General features: G+C 37.1%; 3 protein-coding genes across 4 annotated transcripts in view; 2 read left to right on the top strand and 1 right to left on the bottom strand.

Moving 5' to 3' along the window:
• On the top strand, positions 1-6,661 carry sla1a (Src like adaptor 1a). Its single transcript, XM_008421801.3, has 8 exons — positions 1-184; positions 626-734; positions 1,544-1,643; positions 1,795-1,881; positions 2,056-2,159; positions 3,303-3,434; positions 3,823-3,952; positions 4,506-6,661. The coding sequence occupies exons 2-8, from the start codon at positions 650-652 to the stop codon at positions 4,702-4,704; spliced, it is 837 nt and encodes a 278-aa protein (XP_008420023.2). The 5' UTR covers positions 1-184; positions 626-649; the 3' UTR covers positions 4,705-6,661.
• An 8,672-nt stretch (positions 6,662-15,333) lies between these two features.
• Positions 15,334-18,474, top strand: abitram (actin binding transcription modulator). Its single transcript, XM_008421803.3, has 6 exons — positions 15,334-15,553; positions 15,629-15,680; positions 16,856-16,985; positions 17,083-17,159; positions 17,235-17,304; positions 17,444-18,474. Exons 1-6 carry the CDS (start codon positions 15,472-15,474, stop codon positions 17,573-17,575), a joined length of 543 nt encoding a protein of 180 aa, XP_008420025.1. The 5' UTR covers positions 15,334-15,471; the 3' UTR covers positions 17,576-18,474.
• ctnnal1 (catenin (cadherin-associated protein), alpha-like 1) overlaps positions 17,627-20,200 on the bottom strand; it is a 57,501-nt gene continuing 54,927 nt past the window's right edge. For both annotated transcript variants that reach the window (XM_008421804.3, XM_008421805.3), the window contains exon 19: positions 17,627-19,746. In XM_008421804.3, coding sequence (XP_008420026.1) covers positions 19,576-19,746 — 171 coding nt within the window. In that variant the 3' untranslated portion in view covers positions 17,627-19,575. The remainder of the gene's footprint in view (positions 19,747-20,200) is intronic.

The raw sequence follows: 20,200 nt of genomic DNA on the forward strand, positions 1-20,200 counted from the left end.
AGGAAGTAAGTTTGCAGTATGATGCAGGGCTGTCACCGCACTCTGCATGTCATTCTGGTAAAGTCTTGCTAACATGAAACAGCTCTAGGTCTAGACTCTACGGCGGCTGCCACCGTGGCCCTGTTTGGACGATGACTTTTATCGCCGCATTTGAAACATCTGCAATGAACTACTAATTCTATGGGTATGTTGAATACTTTTCATATCTGCTACTTGGTTTATGTACAGAACGTTACTTCTTCATACCAGATAGAGGAACATTGTGTAAAGTAGCTTTGGATCAAATATACAAGGTCTGATTTACATAAAGAGATAGATTTTCAGTCCTTCTTCCTGGACACCACACAGAACATGTAAAGTTAGCAGTTTGAATGGTTGGGTTTACATAAAATGACACGTCAATCTGCCTCTATCAGTTGACTACACCAAGCTGGAAGCTGCAATGGAAAATTCTGGCCGATAGCATCTAACCTCAGCTTCCCCATTCTGAACTGAGACAGTTGAGAGATGAGATAGCCCATTGGTCAGCTCGCAGTGAGATGCAGAACGTAAAGTGCTTGAGACAGGGGAGACTTTAAGGAGCTGCACATGAAGACATTATTGCATGTCTGTCTGTTGACTTCAGGCTGGAGTCTGGCCCCCCTGGAGGATGGGGAACATGATGGGGAACATGATACGAGGAGCTAGTGACAGCAGCAAGGTCAACACTGACAACCCTGACAGTGCTCAGAAGGGTAAGGTCACCCCTAAAAAATTCAAAACTTAGAAATGTATTTGCAAAGTTTCCTTATTTGAAAAAAAAAGTTTAAATCCTTATGTGCTGCTATCAGTTTACAATTAAAAATTAAAATGAAAAAGTGCAAAATGCTGGTCTGCACATGTTTTGACAATTGAAGCATCTCATCAGTGACCAAAAGTGAGAAAAAAAAAACACAAGTAGAAATTTTAAATGTGTTTTTTTTTTTTAAATACTGTGGTCAATTGTAAATTTTATATTGTTATGGTTAAAAAAAATAAAAGCATAAGTCACAAAGATAAATATTTTTTTCTGCTCCCATTTTGACACCTTGCACTGATAAAACAACGGCTTCATCCTATGACAACACGGCTCGATTAGGGTCTGGGTGAGTTCAACGTTGAATTCACAGAATCAGCTGTCCGTCCAGAAAAACTTTGAGAAAAAAAAATCCTCCTTGTTTCTCTTTATTGGGGATTTTTCCTTTTCATCATCTTAAACGTGAAAAGAGAATCTAGGTTTTAATCTAACTGAAAAGCAACAACTTGTATTTCAATTTTAAATTCAGTATTTATAAAGGAAATTGAAATGATCCGCCTCTTTTTGTTGTTTTTTTTTCTCAAAACATCCGCAGCCATCTCTAAAAAATATGTAGCATTATTTCATTAGTTAATTACTTTCTGAACAGAATAATAATTCATATTCAAATGAAAGTAAGCAAACATCCGGAAGTGCATGCTTTTTAGATGTAAGACCTGTGCAAAGTCAGTGCTTATAACGTTCGCAAATGTCCGCTTTTGTTGTCAGGTTCTGATGATGACATAGTAGTTGTGATCGACGATTACCCCTCTTTGGAAATCAGCGAACCCATTTACAAAATGGGGGAGAAGCTCAGAGTCATTGCACAGTAAGATTTTTGTTTAAATTCTCAACATACTATTTAAAATGATCATAGGAAAATAGTCAAAAGACGGAGTCAATTTATTGTGCAAGAACTCATTATGGAGAAGTGCTTAGAAAGGTCAGCTATTAATTCCTCTTTTCTTCATGGCGGCCAGGGAAGCTTATTGGTGGAGAGTTCGCTCTATTGATACAGGGAAGGAGAACTATATACCCAACAGCCATGTGGTGAGAGTTTACCACGGGTGAGTGGAACTTCATGTTCTTTCCAAAGCTGACTATCACAGCACATATCTAAAAAATAAATAACAAAAACTCTTAGTCTTTCTTATCACCACATGTCCATATAAGTCTACTTCTCTATAATGTCAGTTCTGGAAACATTTTTGTGTTGCTGATCATGTTTACTGTGTTGTCAGGTGGCTGTTTGATGGGGTGGGAAGGCAGAAAGCCGAAGAGCTGCTTCTTCTACCTGGAAATAGAGTGGGGTCGTTTCTGGTGCGAGAAAGCACCAGCGAGAGAGGTAGGAACACACGCAGCTATGCAACCAGCACTGGTGTTTGACACGGGCAGCATGGCTTACCGCCCAGGGAGGCAACTCCCTGTTGAATTGATGTGTAGGACCGAATTGGGGTTTTGTTCCATTGTACAACGAATCCCACATCACTGTTCTTCACACCAAGATCACCAAAATGCAGCTATTTTTAGAACAAAGCTCTTTGTTAGGGTTAACAAAGAGCCTAACTCTAACCGACCTATCCTAGCCCTTGACCTCTGCCATGTTAGGCATTGCAACAACCAGCTCCAAGCGCATGCTCTTTGCTATTTCTGCATTTACTTGAGCCAACATTCTCAGTGTGACTAAAATTAAAAATCTAAATGTTAGAGATAGTAGGGTTTTAAAAGTCTTAATCCTGTAAATGTGCCATAAACGTGTGGAAACCTGCAGGACCAAAGGGGACTTCTAAAATCTTGAAACAACTCCAATCTCAAAATGATCATAACTATTTATACGAATATTATTCACAAAAGCCAACAATAATTTACGTGAACCAGGAAGGTATGAAGTAGGTAATCCACCAATTGTTATCCTACGAAAAACATATTCGGAGAAAAGAACAAGTTAAGTGTTTCCGTTCCAAGTAACTGCCTGTATAAAAGTAAAGATGTCTATTAAAAAGCTTACATCATTTTATGATTTTGACACTTGTCTGTTTTGCTGACCGGAAACTCTGTGGTTGTTCCATTTTGCAGTGTTTCACACAGGAAGATCAGTATTGGTACATCACCCTCAACATCTGGGCTTTAGGTTTTATGCAAAATTGAGCTCATATTATTTTAGAGATTGGATGTATTTTCTGATGACAGAAATGCACTTTGGTTTTGGCCACTGTTGGACTAACCGGCAGGTTCAGCCTCCTGAATAAATTTATTTTTATTAAGACATTAGAGTTATTAACAGCCAGTAGGACATTAATAGCTCATAACTTTTTTACTGAAGAATCCCTTTAGAAAGTCCTGAACTATCACTTTAAGATGCTGCTTTATATATTTTTGTCTTTGTTGTGAGCAGTTGAACAGACAATCAGCTTGTCAAACAACATCAAAGTAATTTTTCTTTTCCATACGTGTGGTCGTCTACAAATGTACGGTGTGATTTCCTCAGGTCTGTATTCGCTCTCGGTGAAGCACAGGGCAGTGAAGCACTATCGAATCTTCAGACTGGACAACAGCTGGTACTACATCTCACCGAAGCTCACTTTCCAATGTCTTGAAGACATGATCAATCATTACTCTGGTAGGTGGACGTACTGAAAGCTCATGTACCGACTTGTTTACTCTGAGTTGCTGAAAATAATATTTGTACCCTCAAAATAGAAACTTTTCTTATCAATCTTAACTTTATAAGTCTACTTCCGCCACTCAGAACACTTTTGGAACAAACAGGAAATTAAGTAAGCTATGCATGACTGATAATCACTTGCCATGCACAAGCTGTCAAATAAAGTGGTGATAGCTGAAAGAGTGTGATCGCTATAAGGCCAGGATTGAACCCCAGACTTTCACAGTTTGGTTTGAGTGGTATTTACTTGAGCAACAGAGTGTATGAAGACAGAATGCAAATAATGCAACCTAAAATTGGTTTTGTTTGGTTTATTTTATTTCCCCTCTGTCTCCCTCCACAGATTCTGCAGATGGGCTGTGCTGCACGCTCACCACCCCTTGTCTGTCGGGAAAAGCTGAGGCGCCAGAAACAAATCCTGGTCCGCCACCCGTCGTCATGCGACACAACTTTGACTGGAAGAAAGTAGACAGGTACAGAAGAGACGTCAAAATCACATATATCTAGTTTATTTATGCGAGGATGAAAAGGTTGCTGATCAAAAATGTTTTAAATGGGAACAAGCTGCGGTGCATACGAATAATAAAGAAAGGAGCACAAAACAAAATAGAGAACTAAAATTATGCAACATAGTTTGAACATACCACAAGCTTGTAACAAAAAGATGCCAGCGAGACATACAGACGCAAATTAAACAACATTGTGCAAAATTGACCTCAGACTAGTTAAAAAAAAAAAAATAAAAAACACCTGCATTTTATTGTGAGAACAAAATGCAAATACACTTCAGAAATGAGAGAAAGTGCAAAAAATGCAATCTTCTAAAAATATTAATTTATGCAAAAAGGTTAGTGACTCGAACATAACGGAAACTGTGATTATATATATCTAGTTCAAAAAAAAAAAGGCAGTAGATTTTCCAAAAAAATATGTAAAAATAAATTTACTGTAGACATTTTTTTTTCTTAAATAACATATTGTTTTAAATAAATTTTGTTGGGGTGGGTTTGTCAACGGGTTTAACAGGAAACAGCTGGTCAGCACAGACAGCCAGAGCAACAACATGGTGAGCTACGGCGTGAGGAACAGCATCGCTGCTTATTTGTCCTTTTCTGGCCAAGATGACCCTCAGGAGCGAGGCGATCGCAGGAAGAAGAAATCTAGATCTGTGTATGTGCTTCCAGAAAGCAATAACGCAAACACTGAGTATGAGGACGACTTCTAGAGACGGCAGCAGCTTGGTTCAAATGAATTTAATAAAAAAATGATGTTTGAGCAGAGGCCTGCAGAGACTCTCAGATATCTACTACAGCTCCCAAACGTCGGCCGAGGAATCCTCTGGTTCGGCTCCGGCCAGAGTACCTCAATCATGAAAGGGAGTTGAAGTAACAGCACTTTGAAATCTTTTAACAGTAAGTTACACATGTACTCATGCTTCCGAGACAAACGAAATATGTTTTTTACGTGAGCCGTGTGAACGTGTGAGTGAGTCAGACGAGCGGGTGCCGCACATGGCTTCAACAATTACGACAAGCATTATTCAAATACATTCAAATACAAAGTAGTCCACAGAAATTGTTGGGAGGAAGTATCTGGAATACTCAAACTATTTCCCTTTGTCCGTTGGAGATGAATGCTGGTATGTGTACGAATAAATGTTTGCTACTTTTGTTTGTTTTTCCCTCATGATGTTGACGAGATTAATGTTTTAGTTCACAAAAGCTCATCTAATTATGTTGCAAAGTTTTGCGTGTTCCGTGTGTTTCCATGGTTTATGAAGGATTGTCTTTAATATAAAAATGCTCAGACGTATGTTTTCTTAAACTTTGAAATCTGCTGCTTTACTGGTGTGATCAACAGATAAGTCAGATTGCAACAGATCATTTTTTTAGTGTAGAAAAAGTGACTTGCTGTAAGTGTTGCAACTCAAAGACCTTGCGTATAGCGTCTTTAGAGAATGATATGTGTAGAAAAAAATATGAAATGCATTTGCCTAAAAAAAATAATCTCATATGTGGAATGTTACTGATGCAATAATATTAAAATCTAGAATAAACATCTGCTACATTTGTTAGCAGTGCTCACGTAAATGCTGTTGTTATAGTTGTTACATTTTCTGTCCTACTCTAAGAACTTGACAGATATTGTTTTTATATCACACTGTTTTGAAATCATAACTGTTTAAAAAACAGTCATAATTTGATACCTGTAGTGAATGTGCACATGTGCAACTAAAGTAGTTTATCGCAGTAATGGCCACGTTGTCACAGGTGTCATGCTACGCTATGCATGGCACCTGTCTGCACTGGTGAAAATTTGCTCCTCCCGGCATACCAAATGCTTGAGAGGAAGATTGTTTTACCTGCTTTCTGATTATCTAGTATACATGAAGCTTAACCATAATTTGCGAGGTGTTAAATGTGGAAAAAGGAAAACAGAAAAACTAGTGCCATTTTGGAAAAAAGGCCCTTTAGTGGGTTTAGGCCACAATCCATACAATTTAGTTACTGCCGTGCTTCTGTTTTGGGACAAATGTCTCCCCAAATGTCATGTTTTGTGTTTTTTCTTTTGTTTTTTATAACTGTTATGACGTTGCTTGCGCCACCAGATTGAAAAATTATGTTTATGATTACACCAGCTTTTTCTTTTTTTCTGGTTGAGACTGAGCTTTTGATTAAAACAATTAATGTGATGCAGGAGTTCATTTTTATGTGCATTTTTAAAGTCAACTGAAGGTTAAAATTGTGTCTTGAAGTCATGAGAAAGTGTGAAACGTCTGTTCTGCTTTAACTACAAAAATAAGTCACATTGCCTTAGCACACATTTTTCCACTAATTTCTGAAAAAGTTAGTCTTATAATATTGGTATATGTATGTACAGCTTAGTTATCTTCTATCTTTTCGACTTGAACAACTACCTTTGTATAGTCATTTATATATTTACTCTCAAAGCGGTTAACATGAAGGTGTGCCATGTTTCTGTTAAATATTTTTGTTTTTAGCTTTTTTAACTCTCTTTGAAATATATTTATGTGTGTTTTAACTGTGCTTGAAACAGCACAAGTTGCCAAATGTGGAAATTACATTGTTTAGCTTGTGAGGTCAAATAAAAAATAAAAAAAACACCATGTGTTACGCGTGTGTGCTATAATACTGTGAAGATTAAAAAGTGCCTTGAAACTACTGTGCGGTTTTTACTTTTCAAAAAGCGTTCCACTGAAATATTGTCTTTTAAACCCTGTTTGATCAGAGGATGACCAGACAGACTCTGCATGTCAGTGAACAGTCATCCGCTATTACAGCGGAAATAGTTGGAATAGAAAATGAACACATTTATCGACATGATTAAACTTGGTGCTAAAACAAGTTCCTCTTATGCATATTGCACTTACAGGCCATTAAATATTAATAACCACAGGCACAAATGTATGAGGCCAATTTTGATGTGGAAAAAGTATTCTCACCACTATAAATGTTTTTATTTTTCTGCCTAAGGTCATCTACGAGTATTTATGGCTCCTTGGTGTCAGTGACGGTTTAAAGGCGTTATGATCAGGCCTTGCAGTGAATGGTGAAGTAGAGCTGAGTCACATGTTCGGCGCAGAGGAAAAGGTCACGTTAATTACACGGTAGGCATGTTGAAACGCCGGCGATCTTGGGGCCGTGTTTCAAAATCATCTGTTACAAAATGAACTAAAAAACCAACAGAATTTTGCAACATGAAATTAACCCTAAATGATGCTTCCTGTCTTTTGGTCTTTGCATTGTATGGCTTTGTCTCACCGTGTTTTAAAAGCAGTAAATGTAGAAACGGAGAATTAAATGGGTAAACTGACCCAACATTTGTGGATAAAGTTGCTAAACCAATGGTTTCCTAGGAGTTTCATGTCCATTGATTTTTGAGGTAGGTGTTTCTCTGCTGTCAAGTCTTGACCGAGGCCGAGATATTTTTTTAAAAGTCACAACTTAGAATACAATTTAGCAATTACAAACACTTTATGCATAACTACAACAGGCTTCCATCCTTCTCTTCTTAACATGCGGCCTTTTAAGGGCATTCATTATGCCAACAGAAACTACATACTCTTTTCAATTGTGTTCCACCTTGTTGCTCATGATACGTACATACATTCCCAATGTTAAGAATGATGTAAAGAGCATTGAAGTGAACGTACCCCCAGTGCAGCAGCTACTTAAAGTGACCAAAGTGTGATACAGTTAGCAAACTTAGTGTGATACAGAATAACAAACTGACACTTAACAGATCTGACACAAGGCAAAAGTGGTAGCAAAGTCCCCATCTTAAATCTGAGTTCAAAAGGTGATTTTTTTCCCATGATGAACAAGAAAGTGAGGAGAAATATTGTCTGATAGAAATAGATTGAAGACTTAAGAGAACATCACGCCTCTCCAGCAAGCATGTTGCAATTCAAAAACTACGGTAGAATTAAGTTCTGCTCTATTTCAAAGGTTGCTTTCCCTGATGGACGCGGCTTTGCACCAACACTCTTCAAACAGCTTCACTAGAAAGCTTTATTTTTTTGCAAAGCATTAAATTCACAGCAGTGAATAGAAGCAGGTGGAAACTTCACTTTTGCTTATGTAATTAGTTTTTGTTTTACTTGGGGCAATTTAAATGTCAAAATGTTTTTCTGAGGACATTGGCGCCAAAACTATAATATTTTTCTCACTGCGAGAAATCCTCGGCTCTAAGAGGATTTGCTCATGCGGTTGTTGAAAGTGAAGACAAAATACTGGTATTCTGACATTCATTTGGTTCAGACACCAAGAAAAACAGTTTAATCGGTTTGATCTTTGAAAAACAAAAAAGTCCTGCAAGTATTTTACAGTTCTTGTGTAAGAAACAATGCAGTTTCTTACACAAGAAATCTATAAGCTCACAAGCGACTACAGAAGGTATTTGCTGCTCTTCCTCCTGACTGCTGGGGCGACACTCATATTTGGATTTTTCCTTTTCTTGAAGCCAAGATTCCATTTGCCTGATAGTCTTGTGGAAAAAAAGACTTTTTTTAAACAAGAATGCCTTTTCTCGTGGAAGATGAGAGACCCAATCTCTTCACCTATTTATTTTCATGAATTTCCTCGTTTTCAGTGGCTGGATATTTGGGTAAAGTAAGAGTGCTCTAAGAAAGATCTTTTTATCAAGAAAGTGGTCTATTCTTTAAAATAACTGCCAGTCATGCTCTTCTCTACATCATCATGAATACTTAGAGAAGTGTTTCCGTTTTAGGGAGGCATGAGTTCAGAATAATGTGTTCTCGGTTTGGGTTTGGGCCTCAGTGAAAGTCTTGCTTGTGTTGTGCTTTAAAAAAAAAAAAAAAAACTTGTGAAAGCCAAAATTAAATCCGTTAAGGCTTGATTATTACAAGAAATATAGGTTTCTAGCCCTACAATAGAGTTGTGTAATCACTTTGATGTGAGGTTAAAGCCAACGCCAATGCTAAAACCATGAAAAGAGCAAAAGGTAAAAGTAAGTCTATATATGAAATGTATGTGTTTGGACTTCACAGAATAAAGTCAGTGTAAAGCTGTGATCATTTAGCTATACGTTGCTCTGACAAGTTACAGTGGTTTACCTAGTCTGAATGCACTAATCATTTTAATAGGAACGTTTTAATTTCTGTATAGAAATTAAATTGAGGGTTAAAAATTCATGCTACTGTTCCTGTAGCGTTATTGCAATCTTCTGTTACCAACCTTTGTGTTTCCAGCTATTTCCTGTTGCTTTCATCACATGTTTCTGCTCTTTGCTCTAATGAAAATGGGAAAGAGGATTCTTTTGGTAAAAGTTTGGAAAACATACCCCATAATAATTAAAATTCCTTTGGCTGCTCTTAACTTTGAGCCTCCCGATCAAAGGTCCATTCCCGGGTCTTGTCACAGTCAGAAAAGACAGGAGCATGCAAGCTTACATTTGACCCATAATGGGGTAATTTAAAAAAGCTGCTGCTCACCCACACATATTTTTCCTCAAAGTTGGCGGCCCTGCCAATCTTATTAATGTTTTCATTAACTTTACAAGCCGACTAGCGTGTGATCAGTCAAGTCGAGCTCAGCACTTTGCCTCCTGTAAAACAAAAGGATGTGAGAGTTGTGTAAGCTTGTTACAAGGGCTCGTTAAATGTCTGCAGGCTACTGATTGGAGTGAAGTCGAAGCGTGTGTTTGCTTCCGTGTGTTGGAACGGAACAGCCACTGATGCAGACTCAAACATCTGGTGGCCCTAATGCAACAGGTAGAGACGGCTGTCCAGTCAGCTTTACTCACCGCTCACGTCCGAGTGTTTCACTGTAGGCAAGAAATTCCTGCAAAGAAACCGGGGTGAAAGTGACGTTCAGGCATTGCTTTGTCTATCATTTCATTTTCACGGTTCAGTGTTTGCATTATTCTACTTCCCTTAATTCCCACTTCTCAAAATTTTTCGGCAAAGAGGTCTCGTCACATTTATATTTCCTGGAAAAAGCAGGAAGTCACTCACTATTAGCAGAAAGTTGCTAAAATCTTTGACTGCTAGGATAAAGTATAATGTGTCAGTTTCATTTATTTCATGGGAATTGTTTGCTGGTCCCAAATAATGCGCTACGAGGAATTTAGTAAAAGAAATGTTCATTTCTTAACTTTTGTCCAGACAAAATAAATGTGCTTAAATATGTTAAATACAAAGTTTTGTTATTAAAAAAAAAAGCATTACAATGTGATATTATGCTTCTTCATCATCAAAGGTGAATTTATTTGAAGGATTTTCATGCATCCTCGCGAAATGTTCCAATATATGTGCAGGTTGCTGTGGGGGGGGGAAGAATGAGAGCAAAGCAACGAGGATCTCAGCTCATCGCGGGTCTTTCTGACCACAGCTGTGTCACTTTCACATTAGTGTAGATTGGAGAAAATCGTCTCTTTAGCATTTACTGTAAAACTGCTGCAGACAGGACAGATACGCCAGTGTCTCTTTGCCAACAAAGAGATTATTGTAATAATTTTCATGTGCACAACATGAAACCAAAAGCTTTCATGGGAGGAAAAGGGGAATTATTTAATTTCAAAGGTAACTAAATAAACAAGATATCCTCACAATGCTTGTCCTCTTGTGTAGAAAAGGCTCAGGGGTTCAAGCTGATTTTTTTTTATTTTTAGATGAACAAAGAGGATTAAATTTAAGAAAAAAATATTATTATACAGGGAACTTAACCCCCAAATAAAATATTAGAAGTGTACTCTGCTCTAAAAATCAACAAATGAGGCCTGTGAACATTTACTCTTTCAGGGAAGGAATCAAGGAACAAAAAGATGGGCTACTTCAAGGAAATTAAGAGGTGGAAAGAGATTAATCTCTCTGAAACGTGTTTCTATTATTTGAGTTCCTGAAGTCTTAGTACATTATCCCGAGGTCCAGCTGTCCAAACCTCTGACTTCACCAAGAGCTTACTGACGAGCTGTGGAGCCCGCACATAAATATTTTTATGGCCTGATCAAAAATACCTTCCTTTCAATTTGACAGCAGAGATGTGGGGTCAGTTTACAACGCAAAAGGGGAATTTCTGTTTTAAACATGGTACAAAAAGGCGTTAGCGTATTTATTTCCTGTCAGTATACTGTTAGATCTACTTCAAGTTCAGTTTGGTATGCATGAACATTTTATTTTTTTTCAGAGGGCAAAGGGTGGACGGAAACACGGGAACTTCAAAGTAAAGAAATGCTTCGGATAAATTAGTTCTCGTTAAATGATGGCGCCGTGAATAACTCCCAACGCTGTGAACCATAATGTTGGTCGTAGAGAAAAAAAAAACAACAACAACATTAGAACACGGCCTTCACTGTTGAACTACAGGATACTGAGCCAATACAACCAAGGCTGAGCACGGAGCCAAGAAGAAAAAAATAACAAACAAAAAGCAAACATCCATGCGAAATAAAAGCTGCAAAGCATCCAAGGAACATTTGCGAGTTGATGTAATCGGCTGGAAATTTATGTCTGCTGCTAGGTCTGTTCACAGCAATAAAAAGAAATACAGACATCTGGAATGCACTTTCAAAAATTAAGTTTTACTTTGCTTGTATATGAGCTTTATTTACACCCCCAGCATAAAACGATGCATTTATTTCTCACAGTTAAAGAAATAACTTCAACTTCCCAACATTTTCTTTTATCGTTTGATGAAACTGAAAGCAGCACACAGGATGAAACTGATCAGCAACTCAGAGCGTAGCTGTGTCCTAAACTGCCAGTAGGTGGTTGAAACGTCCCTGCTGAGACCACTTCCTCTCACTTTTCACACATCAGATAGTATAGAAATTGCATCAATGGCAGGTGAAAAAAAGAAGAAGCAATCTTTCTTAAAGCTGACATTTCCAAGACGTTTAACATAGTTTACATTGGACCAAAAGGGAGCCAAAAAAAGTTGCGAGAGACGTTTTCACACTGTGGTTCAAAGAAGCCATATAGTTTGTTCATTGAAATAAGTCTTGAGCAGCATTTCTACAGGCTTTCTCTACGTCCTTAAATGGTTAGAAGGTTTTGCAAGGGCTTTTATAGGGAGTCTGACGGCAAATATGCACTTGCAAAAGCAAAGGTTTTTCACTGCCTGTCCTTTCCTGCCTTTTGGAGAAAGGTTAGAAAAGAAAAAAAAAACGCTCTAACTTGATGGATTGCATCTGCAATCCATTAAAGGAGACCTTATCAGAGTGATAAAACTGCTGAAAACATGACATTTAAAGTGTTCAGAAGAATCGGTACCAGCTTCAGTTCAGAGTAATTTATTTTTTCGGTGATTAAATATGTCGCTTAGATATATTGTCCTAATAAATGTTCTAATATGTTTTTTTTTCCCCCACAGTGGACCTAGAGAGCAATATTTCCATGTGATGATACTAAAGAAAAGTTAGAGCAGGTAGCATTTGAAAAAAACATCCTCATGGACAGCTTGTAAATATCATAAGTAGACTACTAAATCAAATTCAACTTGTTGACAAAACTCCATAGTCAGCTTTTTGATTAGTTTTATTGTTTCATTTGTAATGATAAAAGGCGTAAACGGAAGTTTGATTATTTGTGTTTTTCTCTTATTTTTCATTTACATTTGTGCGTCGGTGCGTTTCGTTTTTATTGAAATTCTGCTGTGGACATTTATAATTTAATAGTCTGCTATATTTTGTAATAATTGTGCAGTTATGTGAAAGGGAACGGCTGCTCTGTCCACTAACCTTATCTATACTGTCATAAGAATGAAATGCTTTAGTTTTTATCAGCTCCTACAGATGAAACACACACGTCTGTCAGACTGATTAGAATCATGATCTGTTCTTCTTTCCAGTGAGTTCAGAGCTGGGAGTGATGTTATAGCAGAGTGAGCCAATGGGAGATGAGCAGCGCATGATTCAACACAAAGTTTTAGAAATAATGAAGCTTCAGTTCCGAGATTTAATTGGACGATGTGTTAAAAAAAATAATTTGACACTGACAACTCCTACGGAAATCTAAGGGGAAAAATAAAGCGTAAAAGTTGTGAGACGGAAGTATTTTGTGGAAGACTGCTTGTGACTTCAAACCCACAGACCTCAATGACCTGAAACACTGTTATAAAAAGAGTGTGTGACATTCATGGGAAGAGCACTACAGATGGTTAAAGTCGTTTTTTTTTTTCTTTTTGCATGAGCACAAGCATTTAATCTACTTCAGAGGTATTTAATCTGCTTCTCAAAGCATCTAGTCTATCTCACTTGGCTACAATACAAAATTAGAACATATTACTGTCTTCATTTTTAGTTAGTTTTATATGATGTTGTTGTGTCTTTCATAAGACAGAAAAATACCAGCTACACCAGAACCACAGAGACCAATTCACAGAAAGAAGCTGGAAGGCATCCATGAGCTGGAGCCAAGCAGACGGACGGCAGACTGGAGAGGATTTGCAGTAGGCTAACTGACGTGGAGCTACGTGTGAATCCTGAACACACGTTCATATTCGCTGAAGAAGGTGCAGCTGGAGGCACTCTGCACATCTGTGTCATGGCCAGTGGATCCTAGAGGCAAGTCTCGAAATGTGGAGAAGAAGAAGAAGATATTTTTGCTCAAACAAATAAAAAATGAGCTGAATGTGAGGAGAAAGTAAATACTCTCAAGAGCTTTTGAGAATGTCATCAAGCATTACAGAGTACCTAATGACATCTCACGTTTATTAGGTGCTTTGACAGCAAGTGTTGGGCGAGCGAGCTATGAAGTACACATTCAATAAGCCTCATAAACTATTTTGATTGTGTTTGCGTTTATTGCTTGTGACTGTCTTCCACATCATCGGTTCAGATCAGACTCTGTTTACGTCCGCTTCATTGTGGAAAGTTTTTGCACAGGTTGCAGATGGAGGAGTAATGGAAAAACTAATCGGAATCAACTGGGACAGAACAAGTCTCATAGATTTAGAAGTGGTGAGTGGGTACACGGAAAACTCATTGTGTGGAGCAAGCATCTGCCAGATAGCTCCTGGGCTTGATTTCTCTCAATTATGCTACAGAGATGAAGTCATTACCATGTAATTTACCTCATGCTACTGGTAGCAGTGTCCACAGAGGGAAGGTAATGGAACATATAATACCAGATATGCTTGGCAGTTCATTTGCCTGGATCCCTCAGGAGCTGTATTCGTAATATCCAAAGGAAAAGAAAACATTCCATAGTTTCTGCACACATCATCCATCCAAGACTTCTGCATTGCATAATACACTGATTGGCAAACCCAACATGGACTCAATATGGCATATGCGAGAAGCATTAGAGCTAGGTTGAAAGAAATACTTCAAATTGTGGGAAATGGACGGATGTAATAAGCTGTCCTGATGAGATGATATAAGTTCTAACCTTTTCTTGACTGGCTTACGTAAACCAAAATGCACCTGATTCCGTAAAATGTCTCGCGAGCATTAAGCTTTCGGGGGATCTTACGTAAACAGTAGGAGCTGTGTATTCTGTTGTCAGAAATATTCTGCCATCTAGTGGCCAGTCTATGTGGACACATTATGAGGGATGTTTGTCAAATCGAATCAAATATTTAAAGCAGCATTTTTAATGAATTGGTAATTTCCTTTTTAAAATTTATATTGACTTATTTAATCTAGCTGTTAAAGATTTTTTTCAGATACATATACATTCAATAAATTAACTCATAATTGTGGTGACGTGGATGACTTAAAATAAACTGCGCAATTAAAATATATGTATGTATTAAATAATAATAACAATAATAGTTATAATAATAAAGCTATTATTATTATTATTATTATTATTATTATTAATAGTTATAATAATAATAAAAATACAGCTATTATTGTAGTTATAATAATAAAGCTGCTATTATTATTATTATTATTATTATTATTATTATTATTATTTATTTATTTATTTATTTATTTTTTATTAAGTAAGGTTTTTATGTTGACATGTAGCAAAAATTCAAGGGACAACATTTATCTATGGTGTGACCCATCGATAAATTATTTTAATATAATAATAAAAAAGAGGAATACTTATTTTTCCTGGCTACTTACTGGAAATTACGGCGTCTTGTAGAATGTGTTTTGCAATTGCAATGAATACTTGGAGTATAAGAAATGACCAAATAATTATGAATGTCCTTAAAAGTACACTGAACTCATAACAGTAGTTAGCGGAACCATTCGCGCTTTTATAGATAGATAGATATTATTACAGACTCAAAGTTCAAATTACATTAAAAATAAATAAATAATAAAACTAACATTACTGAATAATGTTTCGCTCGTCTCATCGTATCTTATTCTCAGCCCCTGACGGAACTTATACTATGATTTTCCTTTCCAAGACTCCGGACACATTTAAAAGGCGGACAACTCTGGTGTCACGCCGTTACATTTCCGTCAAGCTAAGCACATCTGAAGCAAATGTGTTCACGTTTATTTTTTTGTATTTATTGAATTGTTTAAGATTGTTGGTTGAATCCTCTTGATGGACTGCGTGGAGCAGAGTAACGCAGACGCAGAAGCGCCCTCTGTTATCGACCGATATTTCACACGGTGGTACAGAGCAGGTAACATTAACATTACTTAACAAAAAGCAAAATGTTCTTTTTCTGTTTTTAATAAACTCGCTTTATGTTTTGTAGATATGAAGGGCAAATCGTGTGAAGATCATTGCATCTTACAACATTCAAACAGGTAATTCATTATTGTAATAATCGCCTATTTGAATTACAATATCTGGACTTTAGTTTATGATCAATTATGAGCTCAACATAACAAAAAGCTTGAAAATAACTGAATGTGATGATGAAGGCGCACGTTCGCAGTGATTTGTAAAAGTATTCTTCGTCTTGCCACGTTACAAACAAACGTCAGTGTATTTTTCTCCCAAATGATGATTATTTTAACTCATCAAAAATCTGAAAAAGGTTGTGTGACTTTGGTCCTCTTTACATCCTACATAAATACAGACGGTATAGTCTGCTGAGTTTATGCTCTGGATAAATTTAGTTATTTTGTGAAAGCCATCAAAGGTTTGTTTGAGGACTTTGGTGAATATCCTGCATTTTTGAAGACCAAGAAACACAATAGACCAGCCAGTGATAAACTTGTGAAGTTTAAAGCAGACTGAGGTTGTAAAGGAATATCCCAAGCTTTGGGTATCTTGTGGAGGTTTGTTTTAATACGAATAAGAAGATGGTGTGACCCGACTGCAAATCCATTAAGACATGTTTGTCCACTTGAACTTTGAGGCTGGGCAAGAGCAGCATTAATCAGAGAAGCAGCTGAGAGGCCTGTGGAGATCCACACTTGAAGTGGGAGAGTCTGTGGACAGGACAGTTATGTACTCCACAAATGGATCTTTTTGAGAGATTATTAAAAAGAAAGCTACAGTTGAAAGAAAACAATTGGAAGGTCAGTTTGCAGTTTGGCACAAGCCATGCAAACTCATGGAAGAACATAATTATTCAAATGAGATTAAAACTGATTTTGCCAAAAGCTCAGTGTGGTGGAAATCTCAACAAAGTGTATTCATATGTTGAAGTTTCCGGCGGTATTCAAAGTCCAGTCCTAGTTCAATTTGAAATTTTGTTCCTGATCCTATAGTCTAAAAATTCCCTTACTTTTAAATTCCTTACTTTCTTCCTTTCTTTTTTTTCTTACCTCCTTGTCCTGACTAATTTTCTTCTACATATGTCCTTCACTTCTTTGTCTCCTTGTGCGTTTCCTTTTTTAACAACTTAATTCTAAATTACAAGTGAGCCCAGATTTTACTTATAAGTTCTCCTCAGTCCATAACACTGTAAAAAAAAAAAAAATCTACCCATAAAGAAATTGTAAGTTGTCAAAATATGATTTTCCTATTGCAGGTTGTGCGTTGTGACCTTAGCAGAAACGCACCCGATACTTCAGGATGGACGCACAATCAAAAGCATCAATTACCAGATCAGTAACGGCTGCAGTCGCTTGAATAATAAAGTGTCCGGGAAGTCCAAACGGGTAAAGTCATGAAGCTTCAGATGTTTTTGGTACATGTGTATAGAAACTGTTTTTAAACCCAGATTCCTGGTATGTTCTTCCCCCTCTCTTTCAATAGGGGGCGCAGTTCCTTACAGATTTTGCACCTTTGTGCAGGATAATGTGCTCAGATGACACGGAGTACACCATCTACAGGTGATTTTCTTTTTTTTCCCCTCTTATGAACATATTGGTATTTGACTCTTTGCAATGTTTTTGTTGTTGTTTCAGTTGCATAAGGGGGCGTCTTCTGGAGGTCAATGAGAACATTTTAGAAACCCCAAATCTCTTGCTAGGAAAGGTAAATGTTAATTTTATTAGATCCATCACAGGTTAAATCTGTAAACTAATAACTCTTAAAGTATAAGCCTTTTTTTCCCCCATTACTTTATGAAACAAAGTGCTTGAAAATGTTTTTTCTCTTGTCATCGACTGACCAGCCGGCAACTGAAGGATATATTGCCGTCATCCTTCCAAAGTTTGAGGAAAGCAAGAGCATAACCGAAAACCTCCTGACAAGAGAAGAGTTTGAGTCTGTCGTTTCCAAACGCAGTTTGTCACAACCCCCCTGATGGATCATTGAAGACCAACCTGATCTGAGAGAATGTTTCTTTGGTTTTCTCTCTCTCTCTCTCTAGGTTGGTTCAAAACAAAGACTGAGAAAGTTGACCAACTCTCCTGAAAGACACTTTTATGCAACAGAAGCAAAGTGCCTTCAGTTCATCATGTTACAGAGACTCCAGGATGTTTTCAACTTAAAAGTGCTTTGTGACCAATTTCTTTTTATGTTATTTGAGTAATATAAGAGAAAGCAAGAAAGTCTTCTGTGAAATGCTGCAGATAATTTGCAGGTGATTTTTGTTGTACATAAAAAAATCAAACAAATGTATGAAAAATATTTTTTTATTTATTTTCTCACTATTTTATCAGTCTAACAAAAAAAAATGGTCCAAAACTAGATGGTTATTTTTAATCTGTGGTTGCATTATAATGTCCAGAATATCTAGTTGCTCTCATAAAAGATACATAATTTCCCTAAAGCCTACTATATATTGTAGATTTGAGTCTCGTCTCATCTCCTGCTCTCACAGTACCAAAGTGATTGTTACCTTCAGATAAACATCAACTGCTTTAAGTACCACACTATTTATTTAAACATCTCATAAACTATAATACATATTGGCCTGTTTGGCAGCTTCACACTGATAGTCTTCATAACAAGTACACTTGAAGGTTCTATTCGATGCCCATCCACAACTCTTAAGTCCGACAAGATGATTTGGTTTCACTTGACAATGTTTAAAATAAAATCCAGATTCCTCAGCAGCTTAAATGACCAACTCTAGCGTTTTCTTGTCACTCAAAGGAAAAAATATCTAATGTTTTTCCAATCATTTGGCATGAATCAGTTTTTTTTTCTAGTAACATGTCACATGGGGAATGTTCTATAGTAAATGCTATGGCAAATATAGTGATTTTGTTTTTGATTTTTTTTATGTGATCTGCTTGGAAGCGACATTATGGCAGTTACACATGTTACCACCATGCTTGTGCAACACGGTTACAGTACACCAAAAAACAAAGGGGGGTCGGGACACACAGGCACGTTGCGACAACAGATGTGTGACTGAACTATGACTCCTAACGAACAGGGTTCCAATGCAGCCTGGGGAAGTTTTCAATCTGCTCTTAGTATTTTTGAGGTCTGGATAAGTATGGAAAATTGTTGGATATTCCAGTTTTACTTTTCCATCTTGGGTATTTTCAGTCCCAAAATTCTTAAAAGATGTTTGGATTTAACTTTAAATTACATTTATCTCTTTGAATAGACTCATCACACTTGATTTTATCGTTTCAGCATTTTGGTTTTTCACTTAGTGACTGAATGCACACTCAAAATTAAAAAAGGGGGCAATATTTTTACTTTTTTTTTGTCCAAACAAATTCAATTGGAACGGGATACGTGGTTATTAAAGTTAGTGGGATTATAATCCCAGACAAAGGAAAAACTGCACCTTTTGGTACCAAAGCACGCAAACTGTGCTTTAAATAATCTGCTTTTTGCCCTGACAAATCCAGGAGTTAAAGATTTTGAAGTAGACTTTGTGTAATATAGTCCAAATTGCCCCTAAACCACACAGAAAACTGGTGGCCTATTTCATGATTTTGTGAAATTTAAAATACCTCATTTTTGTTCTGTTTATAAAATGCTAGAAAAAATTTTTTTAACTGAAAATGTATGAAATCCGTATATGAATGTTGATGAACCTTGAGAATCAAAATTGAGTCAAAAGTCATTTTTCATTTGAAGGCTGATTGTTGACTAGTGGTTCATGCCAAGTAGCTAAAGAGCTTCAGTTTGCATTTCTTTCTTGGCACACCTTCAGCGTTATCCCCCAGGTGTCAAATTCAATCTATCTGACCCGAAGGCGGCCATCTTTGCCTCGTAGTTCCAAGTCCAGGCTGCAGTGGTCGGAGGGGATGACGGGATAATTTCACAGAGGTAAGGTTGGCTATGTGGTGCTCTGACAACAACAGTGGGAGAAAAACAAAACAAAGACATTCTCCAGGATTATTTGCTCTCCAGGAGGTTGAGGCCGGCCAGGTGCTGTTCCAGGGATTTGACTCCAAAGCCGTTTGTGTTTTTGCTGCTTAGAGCCGCCTCCTCTTTGACAGGCGTGGATGCGTCCGGTCGTTCTCCCCAGTCCTGCAGGGAACTGAGGCTTGTCCTCTCTGACTTGTGCTGCAGATTTAACGGGATGAACAAATAATTAGACGTGAAGAAAAATTTGTCGGTTTTCAGACTCATTTTCAGCTCATTTAATTGGTGAAGAGCTAAAATAATAATAAAAGATGCTCACGCTGCTTGGGGTTAGGATTTGCAGTGTATGAAGCTGATTTCTATTAACTCCATCGAACCAAACAAATGTTGAATATGTTCTGAAAATAGTTCTTGTATCAAACTGAGACCTAAAATTGGCTTGTTTAATATAAAATAACCTCTCTTTGAATCTGTTATTTTAGACCATTTCTGACAAAAGATTATAAAGAGTTAAAAATTCTTTAATTAGCAGGTTCAATGAATCCATTTAGTGAGTCACAGACTCAAATTAACTTGAATGATAAAAGCCTTTTATATGCAAATGCATATAAAAGGCTTTTAGTCTCAAAACTGCTTCATGTAAAATGTTTTTTTA

This window comes from Poecilia reticulata, chromosome 11 (assembly GCF_904066995.2).
Source record: "Poecilia reticulata chromosome 11, P_reticulata-male-v2, whole genome shotgun sequence".
NCBI classification, from domain to species: Eukaryota; Metazoa; Chordata; class Actinopteri; order Cyprinodontiformes; family Poeciliidae; genus Poecilia; species Poecilia reticulata.